Raw genomic sequence first — 17,160 nt, forward strand, 5'->3', positions numbered from 1 at the left:
AAGTCCATCCCTCATCCCTACAAGCTTTTCCCCACCAAACAGCTACTTACCTCCAGCATCCAAGTAGACTCATGCAAAATGCATTCAGATCAATAGAAATAAGTGACGTGTTAGTGTGTTTCACAGACCCAAGCAAAGGGTAAAACAATGCATTTATAAATGAGCCAACAGCAAATTGTCATTTTTACTACATGTGGGAGTCAGAAAATGCAGTTTTGCTTAAAAACACTGACTTACAATCCACAGTCAGATGTTTTCTTTTAGTTCTACACAGCAAAATTTGCTTTTGAAATTCTATTGCCCAAAAATAGCATGTGAAAAATCTGGTAAGATGACATTTGATTATTTATACTATTTATTTTTTGCATCCCACTTTTCTTCCACCATGAAAGCAGAATACATGGGGTTCCTGAGTAGTCTCCCATCCAGGCCCTGACTAGAGCCAGACCTGCTCAACTTCAGCAAGCTGTCTACATCAAATTCGCTTAGACCATGCCCTATAATTTAGTCTTAATGCTCATTATAAATCATTGATATTGTTGGGTGACACCATCAGTCATATTCAGAGGGCACCCACTGGATATAACCCATTATCTTCTGCTTCTTCCCCAGTTCAATACACTCCATCTTCTGCACGAGTGAATATTGAGGGTTTCCTGTTTCAACATGTAAAAGAGCATTGGCAGGTGGTGCCAGGATAAAATGGAAGTTCTTTCTAACAGCTACCCTGATGCAACAGCATCTTATTAAATGGTAGCTGAAGCCTTTGTGCTGTAAAGCTGCCATTTGGAACTAAATAAGAAAGTGCAGTTTCCACATCAATTTGTCCTGAGAAGATTTCGCAAAGAGAACCTCCCACTCGTGTTCACGGAGGGTTACTCCAAGGTACATACGCATCTTAAATGTAATGGTGTTTTTGGACTAAAACCATTGCATTTTTTTTACTGGCCCTGCTCCGGTGCTTTGAAGTACTGCTTAACACAAGAAATGTATCTGCTGGAGTTTCCTCATCCATGCCCCACCTGCTTAACTTTTATTTGGCAGGGAGTCAGCAACCTTGTTTGGGCCAGCTTCTGTTCTTTCCAGAACAATTTTGCTGGGGCTTTACCCTGTGACTCAGAATTATTTGCCTCCCACTCTGGTACACCTTTAATCACCTCCAAAATCTGTCTCTGCAGCAGAGGTGGAGAACCTCAGGCCCAGGAGCAAAAAGTGCAGCCCTCTCTGCCGGACTCTCTAGACACTCCCCCTGCCAGATTCCCCCCCCCCACACACACACACACATACACACATTTTTGCATCCATCCCTCTTGCTTGCCTGCAGAGGATGCAGAAATGGTGTGCAGAAACCTCTGACTAAAGGGAAGTGTCCCACCAACCAGTATCTGGCCCTGCCCACCACTGACATATGGCCCCCAGAAGTCCCCCCTCAACAGAATGTGCCCTGAAAAATGTTTCCCGCCACTGATTTACAGGCTTCACTTTGCCTTATGGTATGCCTACTCCTGATTTCAAGTATTATCTGTCTTTAAAGTATAGCAAAAACAGTTGTTTTTTTAATCTTTCTGGGTTTAATGCACAGTGTATACTTGCCCTTCCAGTACTCAGTCCCCTTGCTTTGCTGTTGCATGCCATGTGAGTCAAATATCCACCCATCCTTAGCAGGAAAAGAAAATTTTGCAAAATTCTAGAGATCAGATCTTAATAGAGACCCAAAAGTGCTGAAGGCAGCCCCAGCACAAGCTGGGAACTGGTGGAACCTCGGAGTCAAGTTATTTTTCATGCATTAAATGGAAAATAAACATTTGAAACAAATTCAGTATTTCGCTAGTGTGCTCTTCCAAAGTGTCTGCCTCACCTCCGTTTCCTTCCTAGCAGGGCATCCAAAACTGCTCTAGTGTGCTCCTTGTGAAGGCTGATTGAGAACTGGCAAAGGGAGAAGAACAGAGACACTCTTTCAGACCAACAGTGAGTTCAGAATGGACAGGGCTGTGCTGGCTTTGGGGTAGCCCACTGGATATGGTGGAAGGCAGGGAAGCCAATGATAGGTAGAGTGAGAGCTAATGACAAGCAATGCAACCCTCTGACTGGTTGTAAGAAAGAATGTGGGGGCTCGCTGAGAACACACTTTGGTTGGTAGGACAGTGCCCCATTTACTGTAATGGACCAGCCTCTACTGCTTCTGGGTCTAATTCAAAGTGCTGGCCTTCTAAACCCTCAACATTTTGAAACCAAGGTCCACCTGCACCCAGAGCACTGCAATCAGCCTTGTTTCAGCCTTCTTCATCCAATAAGGCGTGTTCCCTGCTATTTGCCAAACTAAGGAGAATTGCAACAGAGTTTAATTGCTGTGCGAACTGGATTCTGTAGTCCACTGAGTGCCCTACAAACTGCCTGCATCTTTTAACTTTCCTGCCAGGGAGCCTAAAAAGTAGCTTTCCAAGAGGGCTTCTGTCCCAGATTCTTAGCTCCCCTGACGACTGGAAAAACAAATTGCAACAGAGTTAACACAGCCAGCGGCAACCATCTCGCCTTCACGGGTGCTGACAAGTCAGACTGACAACCAGGAGGTTCCCTACCCACAACACAAGCAGTCATTGAGGATGCCCTGGGCTTTCCCAGGAGGTGTGGCTTAGGGCACGGGGCACTTTATTGGCAGTAAGAGAAGCACCTGGGCAGTTCAAACAGAGTCTGGGGCTGAACTGAGTGATAGTTTACAATTCTGAGACATTCTCTCATCTGGGATACCAGTCAACCCTTCCTCAGAAATTGGAGATTTGTGGACATGCCCTCAAGTCACACAGGACTGCTGGAGCAGAGGAATGCCTGTTGTATAAATTGTTGGCTGAGTGCAGATTACACAATGTGTTTCGTGCCAGGCCTCATTCTGTGATTTAGACTAATGGCCTCCGAATCATTACATCTCGCCTGACTCCCAAATACTCCATGATAAGGAGCACAGTTCAGTGGTTGTCTGGTTGACAACATACTTGGCATGTAGAAGGTCATTTTAGGCTCAGCTGGAAAGGGAAGAGCTAGGAAAGTCTGCAATTCAGAATTCTGGAGAGTGGCTTCCAGGCAGCGTAGAGTATATGTGGCTACCCTGAGGCCCTACAAATGTCACTGAACTCCAACTCCTACCAACCCCAGCCAGCGTGACCAACCCCAGTGGTGATGGGATTTGCAGTCCAGAAGGCCTCCCCTATGTTGCGACCATGGTGCTGAACTATAGCTCCCATCATTCCTCTCCATTGGTGTACTAGCTGCAGCCCATGGGAGTTGGAGTCCAACAACAGCTGGAAGGTCAAAGGTGATTTAAACACCTTTTTACAACATGGTCAACATGGACAGCTACCGGGGTCATTCTGCACACAAGCAACAGAATGAAACAGTCGGAAGAGGTGGCAGGGACTGCACCGCTTCCGACGGCAGATTGCCTTTTCCAACGCACATATTCTGACAAGGAAGCAATGCAGAAGAGCTGGGCTCGTTTTCAACCCAGCGTGCCAGTTTTCTATTTGCAGGGAGTTGTGCGTTTGTGGGTTTCCACGTGGTTTAAATGTGGTGGTGTTTTTAAAGGGGAAGGGAGGCGGCTCTGCCATCTCGCTCTCTTGCACCTGTAGATCTGGCCGCTGTTGGGATGCGTGGCGTGAAGGCCTGGATTGGTGCCCAAACTTACTCTGGGGATCTGTTTCCACGAGCGGGGCTGAGCGACGAGGAGAGGAAACTGCCGTGGATCCTGTGCTCATTTTGGACAAGAGAGCGAGGCTTCTTCCGGGCCAGGGGGCCTGGGGCTGGTCTTCTTCTCCGGGCAGCTGAAGTTCAGGGCGCCTCTTTCCCTGTCCGCTGAGCCCGGGCGAGGGACCCCGAGGCGTCTCCGGCTCCGCTCCGCGCGCGCGCTCCCTGGGCCCCGCCCGGCACCTGCCTCCTCCTCGCAGGCCCCGGCCCCGCCCTCGCAGCCTCGCAGCCGGGCAGCCACCGCGGGCGAAGGCGTCTGTTAGCAGCGGCGAGCTCTTGGCGAAGGAGCGTGTGGTGGTGCCGCTGCTGCAGCTGCGAGAGAGACGCCGGCCATGGGGAGAGTGCAAGGAGGGATGCGCTGCGTCAAGTTCCTGCTCTTCATCTTCAACTTCATCTTCTGGGTCAGTGCGGGGCGATCGCGGCCGGGGAGCAAAAGGCGATCGGGGACTACGGGGCTGTGGGAAGCAGTGGTCAAAGAAGCGGGGAGAGATTGAATGGGATTCAGGATGCCCGGGAAAGGCGAGCAGTAAAGTCTGGTGATGGGGCAGAGAGAGGCTGTTTCATAGATCGTGGAGCTGGGACCACGGGAGTCATCTAGTCCAACCCCCTGCGATGCAGGGCTCTTTTGCCCAGCGCGGGGCTCGAACTCACGACCCTGAGATGAAGAGTCTCATTCCCTGCTAACTGAGCTTCCCCGCGCCTCCACTTCATCGGGAAGAGCAAACAGAGTACTGTAAGCCTTTTGCTGTCATAAGAATCTCGCTCCTTCAGGCTGCAAACCGACACGCTTACGTACGTGCTGATAAACTGTAGCACAATCCCAGCCAGCCGGTTTCTCTCTCCCCCTTGACCATCCTTCGTTGCACAACCCCCTACTACATGCCACCCTTCATGATCTCTTGAGCCTGCTAGAGCGAAGTTGCAATAACATGGGCTGGTGTGCAACCGCTCTGCCCTGCGCATCCCTCCGCTTCTGATCGCAGGGAGGCTAACCTAACAGCTGCTACATATGTGGGATACTTCAGTGGGGAAGGTCAGGCTTCCTTTCTCCGTCGGATCCTCTCTTTTGTAGATACTCTCTTTCTGCAATGGCTGTTTTGTGCAATCAATTTATGCAGCTATCAAAGTGGGGAGCAGGCAGGTACAAACTGATCCAAAGGAAATGAAGCTGAGGTGTTCTAGTGCAAAGTGTCGTGTGAAGTTAAGTGTGTTTTGAAGGAAGCAGCGTGTTACGGATCATCTGTCATCCTCATCTAACCCATGATAGCGCAGTTACAGTAAAAAAACCTTTTGAGTGAATGAATTACCTTTGTTAGTGTGTCTTTTCTGCATACGATCATCTTTTGTCTTTGGGGCACATGGGATCATCAGGTCAGGAGAAGTGTCTGTCTCTGCAACCCTCTTGTGGGAAAATGCCTATAACTTGCAAATTGTCTGCACCTAAGGGCTGGCCATATGGTCACAGGTTCATGAAGCCTAGTGCCACATTAAAAGCAAGTCAAAAAGGCTGGAATCTACAAAAGCACAAATGCTTTTTGCCCCAATAAGCATGTGATTGTGATGGGGTTTAATGTCTTGCTCCCCTCCCCTGTGGGACATCAACCATGAAACCACTAACAAGTTTCTTAAATAACACTGACGTGTGAGCATTGGTTAGAATTCTGTGAGCTTTTCTATTTGTGTCTCCGAGATGTGTAAAGCTTTGTGGCTTCTTGAACCATTTCCCCAGAGATAAAGTGTTACCCCTCGCGTGTGTCGTGGATCCTTCGTACCTTTGGTCAAAAATGTATTTGCAGCATTTGTGAGCATCCACCCTGTGAGCGATGATTAATGCAGGCCTCTCTTATTTGTGGCATGAGTGTGGACGCCACTATGGCTCTGCGTGGACGACCTCCCTTTGTATCTGTAGAATGCCCAGAATGTTTTAATCTGGAATTTCCAAGCCAAGTGCAGTACTCTGTGAATACATTTCAATGTCTATCATATTATGGAGCATGACACGATGTGTGGCTGTAGTTGATTAGTAGGGAATCTAGCCTTTCTTGGTTGTGATCTCCTGAACCTGTATACAATAAAGGCATTAATGGTTTGCCAGTCCGCTGCAGCGTGTTCCTTTTGTTCCAGATGTACTGAGGCAAATCACTTTTGCAAATATTAAAAGCAGAGGATATCCAGATAAGCAAGCAAGCTGCTTACCAACTCTTGTGCAGAATAGTGTACAGAGCACAAGTGAAAGGCAATAATTTTTAATATATTCTGACAAGCAATATTACAATATGCACTTTCTTCTGGTGGCTGTCAGAGTTCATGCAAATGTACAGAATCTGCTCCCTCTTATCTTTTGCTATTGTTGATGCATCACGTGAGGCAATTGCACTCCAGTGCTGTGGGGGGGAAGGGTGCAACTTCAGAAGAATTCAGAAAAGCAGAAGCAACGGGGTAGGAGTTTTTGACATTGAGGTCACAATCATGGGGGAAGGGAAGCCTTGTTCTTTTCCAGCCCCTATTTTGCTTAAATGGCTGCTAAAGATTCTTTGCTTGAGTGGTACCAGCTGAGAATATTCAACCTCTGAATAATGTCTTTAGCTAGAACCATCATCTGAGCAGGAAAGGTAAATTCCCAAAGACTGTCATCTAAAAAGGCCCTAAAACATAGAATCATAGAGATGGAAGGGGCTCCAAGGGACATCTAGTCCAACCCCCTGCAATACAGGAATCTCAACTAGCGCATCCATGACAGATGACCACCCATCTGTCATGCCATTGGGAAAGGCCTCTATTAAAAATGGCAGACCCTAAGAGATTTGCTGCCCTCTTCGATCATACTTCTGATGTATCCCCTGTGTAACACCAGCAGCAGCCTGCCCACTTCTTCCCCATCACTGACTGGACAGGCTATACGTGAGAGGTTGCCAACTGTTTTAGGCACAGAGACACATTTTTGAGCGAGTGAATAATATAATTGTAGAGTTGGATGGGGCTCCAATGGTCATGTAGTCCAACCCAACCTTGGGCACTGCTCTCTCCTGTTACTTCTTGCTCCCTTCCCCTGGATTGGCTCCTCTTCTCACCACTTGAAGACCATGCCAAGCTGAAACTTGGATTCAGTTGATTTAATCTGAGCCGTGAAAAGCACATAGAGCTGAAAGACAAAGTTCCTCCTCTTTTCAAGGCAGAAAAGGGTGACCACTCACCAAGAGGGGCAATGAATGGGGGTGGGGGACACTCAGAGGCTTCATGGGCACTTGGAAATACCTTCAAGATGCTACTGCACCCAAGATGCCCTTGCATTGGTGACCCCAACCATACATGCTCCCTTGGTGGGCAGGATTGTTGTGGAAGCCTGGCAAGATGAAAGCCAAACAGTGCTTGCAGCTAGCTTTGACCAATACAGCTAGAAATGAGTTGTCTTTTTCACCATAAGGAGAGCCTGTGGACTAATTATGTCTGGTTGGCCAGAAGTTTGTTTAAAATCTGCATTCAAGTTGTTGTTTGGCTGACTGGGCTAATTTATCAATAATTTGCTTTTGAAGATGGCAACAATCTTTAAAAGGTTTGCTTGTTCCGTTGCCTAACATATTATTTGGAGAACTGGGATCTTCTTTCTTAGAAGTAGTTTTCAGTTTCAGCATCTCTGGTCACATGGTGAAAGAAACTATCACTGAGGGTATTGTAGGCCATGTAATGAATACAAGTTTGCTCTTTATTTTGTTAACCATAGCTTCTCATATTTGTGTATTAAGCATACCAGAATCTTGTGCTCTGCTGCACACTGACAAGAGTCTTTCCATTAGCAGAGATGTTTAGCCCTGAATTCCAAAAGAATAACATCACTTTAATTGCTGGTACTCTAGTTTATATCTCATCTAACACATCTCTTAGATCTGAGTACCAACATCAGCCCGCCAGTAGAAGAAAATAGCTCTTCATTGAAACCATAGAAACAGCAAAGGAAATAAACAGCCACAATGGGGCACATTTGTTTATCCTTGACATTGTTTTGCTATCAACACTTTCCCAGAGCTGTGCCCAGGCAGTGAGGTGGATTGCTAATCTAAAAGGAAGCAAAAAATAAATAACTCTTAAGGAACAGCTTGGGACTCTTCAATTATGGGCACACTTCCATGATGGCTTAAGAATGTCCATTGTGCATATACACTTCTATAACTTTACATAGACTCAGAGTTTATTTCAGTCCTTCTAAGGGCATCATTCCTTCATTTTGAAGGAGGAATTTGTTAGGTCTGCTTTTCACAGCAGACTGACCAAACTGACACTCCCAGACTTGCTTGTGAACTGGAATGCAACTCCCAGTTGGATTTTGCACTTGTCCGGATTTTGCTAAGCAGTTTTGGTGTGCAAAAAGTATGCACAAAAATACTTATTTTATGTTCAAAATTCATATTTTCTGGGAAATATTTTCCTATTTTCTGAGAAAGTGCAAAATGTGTACAATTTAAATGTGGGCTTTTTTATTTTTGGATTCTTTCCCAAAAAACCCCACGCAATATTGTTTTCAACTTTTTCACGTGGCTTTCATTGTATATTTTTGTGTTTTATTGCTGTAAACCACCATAATTTTTTAATTGCATAGTAATATATAAATATTTTTATGAATAAATAAAATGCAGTAGAATTGACCTGTGACTGTGCATCACTGAAACAAAAATTAGGATATTCAGTCCATCCCTAGCAATGCAGTACACCAGGAGTAAGGAACTGGAACTGACTGGTAGCCTGGATCCATATTTCAAACACCCATGGGTGAAGTTTGATGGTGGGGGCAGCGTTGCCCACCTATCAATCACCTGATGTTACAACATCAGCATATAACTTGCTTTTCGCTGCACAGTTTGATTCCAAACTGCATGGGCAAAAAAATCCTGCACAGCACTGGGGAAGCCCTTTGCACATCATTATTGAAGCAGTGACAATCAGCTGATAGCAAGCACCACAAAGCCCATTTTATCTACCTCCCACTGGGCAGATGGCTATGGCTTGGCCAGAACAAATTTGCAGGCTAATAGGGAGATGTGGTGGACCTGAGTAGACCTGCAAGCCAGAGGTTCGCCATCCATGCAGTACACAGTAGGGAGATAAGTATCATCCACGTGAAGTTCCAAAGCAGCATATACAACATAGTACAAACATATTAAACATTTGCTTCAAAGAAACCTCAGTTCTGTGACCTGTAAAGGCCTTGCTTTGGCTGTCACCTTACAATATATCTTGCATATTTCTCCCTTCTCATCCTCTCTTTCCCATTCCAAACCTAATTTAACATCATTATAAATCATCAAACAAGTGGAGGGTATGCTTATCAGATTTTCTAGTGACACCAAACCGAGTGGGTTAGCCAATTCCTTAGAAGTCAGGTGGAATTCAGCGCAATCTTGATAGGATAGGAAATGGAGTGCTCTGCATTTAGGTAGGAAAAAACAGGTGTACAAATAATGCAGCATGACTAGCACATGGGACAAGTGAAAATGATCTTTTTAAAAAAAGAATCCTACCCCCAGTGCCCATGTGAGAGGGCTAAAAATGACTGACACCCACCAGTCACAAAATAACAGTCCAAGGGTGACAAATGAAGGGGGAGATTAATATAAGCAGCTAGCAGCTGGTGACAGTGTTTAGTGTTGAGATCTCAGCCTTCTTTGAGAATTGCAGAATTCTTTGCCATGGCAAGCTCCATTCTGCTCTCCTCAAGCTAAGTATAGCCATTGGATCTAGACATTGCATAACCTCCTCATTTTAGGCAGAATTTGCTTAGCCAGAGGTTCTAAGAAAAGCAGAAGCAACTCATTTGTGCCCCCACTGCTGAGAAGCCAACATTGTGGGTCCATTCCACCCAACAAGTTGCTTCTGAAGATCTAAATATGCCTCTCCTATCATTTCTTCCCTTTTCCTTTTGCACTTCCTTTCACCCATGCCCATTCTGACACTGCTAGTTTCCCCCTCCCAGATCCTTTTACATTAACTTCTTCTCCTATAAAAATTTTCTTCCCTGTTCCGTTCTGTTATATCATATACACTGTTCTGTTATATATACACTGAGTGGAATTCAACGTTGTTCCATGACAAACATTCCATCTGCGCAAGTGTTGCAGTTTGCCAGACTGTACAACCCCCGTCTCCCCCTTCCCCATGTTCTTCCAGAGGTTCTCCCAAGACCCAGCTAAATTTGGGAAACACAGGGCACACAGGGGGAGGAAAATCCCATTGAACAAGCAGAAGTCCTTGCATAGGGCTTTCCCTGATGGGGTTCAGCCGGGGAATCTCACCCAGTATATTTTCTTTGCCCTTTGAAAATGGGGTGGTTGGGGTTCAAGCCTGCAATGCAAATTGCATCCTGAACAAGAGTCACCAAAGCTGATTCTGACATCTCATTCCAAAGAAACTTAGAGAGAAATGGAATCCCAACTTTAGTCCTCAGTTTGCTCAGCTAGTTCTGCAAATTAAGGGCATTTGCATAATTGATTCTGCTTCTGTTAAGGCCCTGAATCCCTGCCCCTTTGTTAGTGGAAGTCCTGCATACTCCTCATGGCTTCTGATGCTCCACCAGGACTGTCCATATTATTTTGATATTATATTTACAGTCATCAGGCCTAGAAACTTGATTTTTGGGGAACAAATTGATAGGCTGAGGTTGCCATCATCAGGGGTAGACTAGGGTGTTTCAGCAGCGCTCTGTGTGGGCCCAAAATTTGGCAGCCCCCTCACCTCTTGCTTTCTGTTCTGCTCAGTTCACTAAGTCATAATTGTGACACCCTGCAGTGCCCCCTGTTTGGTGCCCATTTCAGTGGAACCAGTCACGCTGCCCTAAATCTGCGTCTGCCAGCATTCTAGATTGAGCATTCCAGCTTTTGAGCTTGCATGTATGCTGTGGTAAACTGCAGAATTCTCAGTGGCCCATCCTGTTTCTTCCCCTCAGCAAGGCATGCACACATGGCACTAACATCTGACTTTCCAGAGGCCTGCCTGCAGTACTTGCTGGTGGTAAAAGGGGGGCACTTTCTGCCTCCTACTCAGTAATTGCTCCATCCAGCCATTTCTGTTTCAGGATGTGGTTGGCCTATCATTTCTCTGGCCTTGTTTGATCAGTCAGTTTCATGTTTCCAGTCAGCATTTGCAGGGCCAGTGCAAGACATTTTGGCACCTGAGGCAAACCACAAAATGGCACCCCTCCCCTTTCACCAGGGAAGATGGGGTGAGTGAAGCTCTACATCAGGAACAAGGAGGGAATGAAGAGCCACACCAGGAACGAGGGGCAAATAAAGATCTACATCAGGAACTGAGAGGGGGGAGACCAGTAGTGCCTCCTATTCACCAAGAGGCCGCTGTAGAGGCGGCATTTGGGAGGCTGCCGAAGAGAAAGCAGATCTGGCCTCCAAGGAGCATGCCACAGATGCCGCTAGCACCATAGCAGAAACAGCAGGCAACACACTCCTTGAAGGCCAGATCTGCTGCCCCTGAGGATGCTGCTTCCTGAGGTAGTCACCTCACCTTGCCTCATGGGTGGGCCGGCCCTGAACTTTCAACCTGAGATGCTTTCAAGCCACTGCAGTCTCTCCAGTCTACCAAAGGTTTCTTTAGGGAAGTTAAGGAGCACTGTATATTAAATGGAAATGACTCTCTGTTAAAAGTACTCAGCCCACCTGTCCATCATGCAACTATTTCCAGTGGCATTTCTGTCAAATTAAAAAAGAAACGTGTGGTTGGAGGCTTCTCACCCACTCAACAGCTCTTGAGTTCAGTATGTAGAACCTCCTGAGTTCTGTTCTGTTCTCTGCTTGGAAATACAGTCGTACCTCAGGTTAAGTACTTAATTCATTCCGGAGGTCCATTCTTAACCTGAAATTGTTCTTAACCTGAAGCACCACTTTAGCTAATGGGGCCTCCTGCTGCTGCCGCGTCGCCGGAGCACAATTTCTGTTTTCATCCTGAAACAAAGTACTTAACCCGAGATACTATTTCTGGGTTAGCGGAGTCTGTAACTTGAAGCGTATGTAACCTGAAGCGTATGTAACCCGAGGTACCACTGTAAATGACTGAAAGAGAAAAATACAGAGCCATCCATAGCACTAATAGGTTCAGTTAAATTCTAGTTATGGGCAGGAGGAGGGAGAGAGAGAGAAACAAACCACCGCTCAGAATGTGAGTTGCTCACCTTGACCTTATTACATCATGGTAGTGCAGATAGAGTGGTGCAGGATGAAACCATTGGCTCGGATATTTGTAGACAGAATGTCACACCAGTGCTGGTGTGGAGATGGAGATCAACCTCAGCCAGGGCTTATGAAAACTAAATTATGCATTCAGACACAAATCACAGCTCTCTGCATGCACATGGAATGGTGGGACTCTAACAGCTATTGTTTTCAATCACACACAACATGCCTGCTCTTTACCAGCATGACTTGAGGGGGGGTGTCAGTGTATAAATGTTTATTTTTAGATACATGGCAGTTAAGAGTTGGCCACTTCATAACCGAACATGATGAAACATCCCCCACACACTCTTCCTTTGTGTTTCTATAGCATCCCTACAAGGCTGAAATGGCATTATTAACTTGCTTATTAGGACTGCCGATCAGAAGGTCAGCGGTTCAAATCTCCGCAATGGGGTGAGCTCCTGTTGCTAGGTCCCTGCTCCTGCCAACCTAGCAGTTCGAAAGTACATCAAAGTGCAAGTAGATAAATAGGTACCACTCTTGCAGGAAGGTAAACAGCATTTCCGTGTGCAGCTCTGGTTCACCAGAAGTGGCTTAGTCATGCTGGCTACATGACCCGGAAGCTGTCTGTGGACAAACGCCCTCGGCCAGTAAAGCAAGATGAGTGCCACAACCCCAGAGTCGTCCGAGACTGGACTTAACGGTCAGGGATCCCTTTACCTTTACCTAAAGTAAAGCATTAACACTGTTTGGCAACAGTTAGGCAAATAGAGTCACAGTGCAGTGGTACCTTGGTTCTCAAACATAATCGGTTCCAGAAGTCCATTCCAAAACCAAAGCGTTCCAAAGCCAAGGTGCACTTTCCCATAGAAAGTAATGCAAAATGCATTAATCTGTTCCAGACTTTTAAAAACAACCCCTAAAACAGCAATTTAACATGAATTTAACTATATAACGAGACCATTGATCCATAAAATGAAAGCAGTAAACAATGTACAGTACTGCAGTCACACAATCAGTCAATCAGTAGCTGAACTGGGTTCCACACAGCCACAAAAACAAAAAAAGAGCCACAAAAACAAAACCGCAAGATAAATAGCAAAAACAGATAGACCTCAGCGTAACACTCAAAACAGAAGTGTGACACCCAAAACGGAGGTGTGATATTCAAATAAGAAGCGTAACACTCAAAATGGAGCATATTCGGCTTCCGAAAAAAGTTCGCAAACCAGAACACTTACTTCTGGGTTTGCAGTGTTTGGGTTCCAAGTTGTTTGAGTACCAAGGCATTTGATACCACTGTACACTTAACCATAAAGTGTAGTGCAGCAAAGATGACTAGGTAAATTGCAAGTAGCACTAGAGGTAAATTGCAAGTAGCACTAGAGGAGGCTCTTGGTGGAGCAAGGGGTTGGGACAGCCACAGATGTTGCCACAGGGTAGTGCAGACAAGAAGCAAGAAAATCCCCAGATAGCTCGCATTTAATCAAAACGAGCCTTCACCTAAGATCTTGTTCACAAGTGCAGTAATATTTATTTTTTCTAAATCACTTTCAATTCAAAGACTGTTCAGTAGATAACATCATAGTGGGGCCATGCCCTCAGGCTTGCTTACACTCTCAACAGAAATCACTTGACAGCTTGCAGGGTCACAGCTCAACTGTCCCACACGGAGCTTCCATGCCACCTCAAAGACAAAACTTTTAAATGGAAGCCATTCATACATTCCACATCAGCACATCAAAGGGTAAAATATCAATTGATGAGCATGTGTGAGTTGCCCTATGTTCCTCAATAGTGTAAAGCAAGAGATCATTGGTTGCTTTTATCTCAGTGGTTCCTTTGTTTATTAAGTGTATTTCTTGGATGGATGCCAAACTGCCCCTTTCCCCCAACCTTTCATGTTCCCCTGCCTTAGTGTTGTCATACTAGCGGCAGAGAATGAGGCTGAAAGAGGTGGTAAAATAGTTACACTTCAGCCTGCAAGTGAATGTTTCTCTATGTAAATCAAGACACTCTCTGCAAGCACAAAGCTAGTAAGCAAAGCAAGGGGTAGGTTTGAACTCTGTTCCCTGATCTGTTGGTTTTCTATCAACAGGGAGGTTTTTAGATGAAAGAGCTATACAAAGCGATGATCTCCTACCTGCAATCTGAAGTGGTGCTTCCTCATTCTGCTCTATGTGTAGACTAGGGCTGCTCCTCAAGAGAAGTCATGGTGATGCCTTTCATTGCGCCCATTTTTGTAGACATCCGTATACCTGCTTTTGACATTTTAACAGAGTTCTTCATTGAGAAATAATAGGAAGATTGGCATGTACACATTACCTACAAAATAAAAAAAACTCTGTCTAGCATAGATATATGCATTTATCTAGGGGCATTAAAGTACGGTTTTCCTTCAGGAAGAATTTTGCTTTTCCTTCAGTGGCATCCAGAATTTATACATTTTTACATGATTATTAATTTCCATATAGGAGGAAGTAACATAGAAGTCTGTCCTGAGAATTTGTGGCTGCTATGAGACCGTTGGAGGAAAGCAATAAAATGAATATGCTATGTGTAGAAACCATCTTAGGTCCGCCCCTTAAATTTCTTAAGAATGTATTGTATCCCTTTATATTACTGAAGCTTTAGGAATGAAGGCGTAGGTGAAATGCTCTCCCCAGGGAGGTTTGCCTGGCACATTTATTATATACCTTTAGGCACCTCTTCAACCAGGCCTTGGGCTGACTAGCATCCTGTTAAATGTGTTGTGAGTGGGAGCATTGTTTTATTTTGTTTTGTTCTTGTTTTTTATGTATTTTCTGTTTTCATCTTGTATTTTTATGCTGTGAACTACCTTGAGAGATCTACGGATGAAGAGCAACATACACATTTTATAAATAATAATATAGAAAGTACCCACACTGGGTCCCTTGCCCTCTAGGCTTTGCAATGTAAATGGTAGTTATGCATACCTGGGAATCAAAATGGCGGCTCAGCCTTGTCTGTGGATTGGATGTCTTATTCATTTGTCAACTAATATGAGGAAATGTCCCTTGCCCCTACTTTTTTCTCTTTCTTAATATTACTGAAGTGCAAAACTGCTGTGGAGATTTAAGTGAAGGTTTCTTGGTGTTGCCAGCCAATCATCATTGTGCAGAGCAAGCTTGAGCTACAGGTATCTTGAGCATTCCCTCTTCCCTAATTAGCTGGAAAGGAAAATTGCATTTTAAAAAAGTTATGTCTGTCTTCACCCTTAGTGTAGATTTTTAAAATTCATTCATCCCAGAACATTAAAGAAATGTTTTCTACAAGTGTGCAGCTGTAGAAGGAGGAGGTACCACTGTTAATAACACTGTTTGAAACATTTCCCATAGCTGTCGAACTAAGCTTTTGCCTTCTGGGAACTTATTATTCGTGTGATTAAAATCTCATCTCTTAAGAGTTTCCTCTGCATTTAATACCATTTCCTTGCTACCTAGGGCGGGCACTGCTATGCAGTTCCAGTGATGCGAGGAGACTTTCATTACTCGTTTAAACAATGGCACTAAATCCCATAAAAGGAACATTTTCTGGTGCATGCAGCAGTCAGCAATGGGGTCATGGAAGCAGCTTAAAAAATCAATAGAAGTTGCAGGTTAAAGGGCATTTTCCAAGCTACTCATTTCCCCCCTCTTTTTTGCTAGCAGGACTTTGTACACAGCTTTGACAAATATATTGATCTAGCTAATTCCAGCCTTGCATCGCAAAATTTTGCACTTGCTGCAGCCGCCATCATCGCCACAGGTGCTCCCAGTGATGTGTTACACCTTTTCTCCTGCTGCAGCCTTTGCCACTAATTAGCACTTTGGCTTGCCTTTGTTTTACTGTTTACTGCCTTTGGAGATGTGTTGATCCTCCTCTAATTATTTATTGCAGAACTTCTTAACAGATGCATCATGGAAAGTAATCACACAGGAGAAGTTTTCTAAAGCACGGAGCAGGCCAAATGTCAAATACCAAATGCCATGCATATACAGTGGTACCTCAGGTTACATACGCTTCAGGTTACATATGCTTCAGGTTACAGACTCCGCTAACCCAGAAATAGTACCTCGGGTTAAGAACTTTGCTTCAGGATGAGAACAGAAATCGTGCTCAGGTGGCGCGGTGGCAGCAGGAGGCCCCATTAGCTAAAGTGGTGCTTCAGGTTAAGAACAGTTTCAGGTTAAGAACGGATCTCTGGAACGAATTAAGTACTTAACCCGAGGTACCACTGTATGCCTCCTGTCTTCTGTCAAAGTATGCCAATAACCTGTGCCAAAGTAAATCTAAAGTGCCTTGGTGAAGCAGGTGGGAGGGCTTTTTGGTGCCATTGTGTTGTTGTTGTTGTTTAGTCATTTCCGACTCTTCGTGACCCCATGGACCAGAGCACGCCAGGCACTCCTGTCTTCCACTGCCTCCCGCAGTTTGGTCAAACTCATGTTAGTAGCTTCGAGAACACTGTTCAACGATCTTGTCTTCTGTCATCCCCTTCTCCTTATGCCCTCAATCTTTCCCAGCATCAAGGTCTTTTCCAGGGAGTCTTCTCTTCTCATGAGGTGGCCAAAGTACTGGAGCCTCAGCTTCAGGATTTTGGTGCCATAGACTAACACAAAAGCTATTTGGATTTCTGTCCTGTAGAGCAACCTCCCCCAACCTGTTGTAGTCCAGAGGATCTGGAGGGCACCAGGTGGGAGACAGCTAGGCTGTTTTGCTCTTGCTCTTCCCACCAGCATTGCACTTGATGGTCAGAGCAATGTGGCTCTTCTAGAGTCTGGTGGGAAACTGCCATCTTAGAAGAGGTTACTAATCATTATGGCAGGATTCCTTAATTGCACTCTCTGATTCCAAGTTCTAATGATTCTGAGATGGCAAATGGGATGAACCCTTTCTTCCTTCTCTGGAGGCTTCAGGAAAGTGGGACGCACAGTCTTGCGATAAATCTTTTATTCATATTTGGAAGGCTGTCAAAGTGCAATGTGTGCTCATTCAGCAGTTCCATAATTTTGAGTTTTTAAATAAAGACTAAAAGATCTACTCCCTGGTATTATAGATCTAGCATAGCCAATGTGCGGCCCCAGCCAGCATAGCCAGTGGTCAGAGATTATGGGAGCTGCAGTCCAGCAACATCTAGAGGAAGGGGCGGACATTGGTAATATGCCGCCCTTTTGTGAGGCCATTTGACACCCTCCCCCCAGCCCTCATGGCACCGGCTTAATCTAGGGTTTGGGAAGAAGGCATGAGG

The 17,160-nt window shown here is 45.2% G+C and overlaps 1 protein-coding gene across 1 annotated transcript in view; it reads left to right on the plus strand.

Annotated features, from left to right (window-relative positions):
* Positions 1-3,976: 3,976 nt before the first annotated feature.
* The window catches only part of TSPAN2 (tetraspanin 2), a 60,250-nt gene continuing 47,066 nt past the window's right edge, over positions 3,977-17,160 (plus strand). Inside the window, exon 1 of the mRNA XM_081865325.1 lies at positions 3,977-4,139. Within this exon, the coding sequence (XP_081721451.1) occupies positions 4,071-4,139 (69 nt within the window). The 5' untranslated portion in view covers positions 3,977-4,070. The remainder of the gene's footprint in view (positions 4,140-17,160) is intronic.

This window comes from Podarcis erhardii (genome assembly GCF_964252035.2).
Source record: "Podarcis erhardii genome assembly, chromosome: 6".
Lineage (NCBI taxonomy): Eukaryota > Metazoa > Chordata > Lepidosauria > Squamata > Lacertidae > Podarcis > Podarcis erhardii.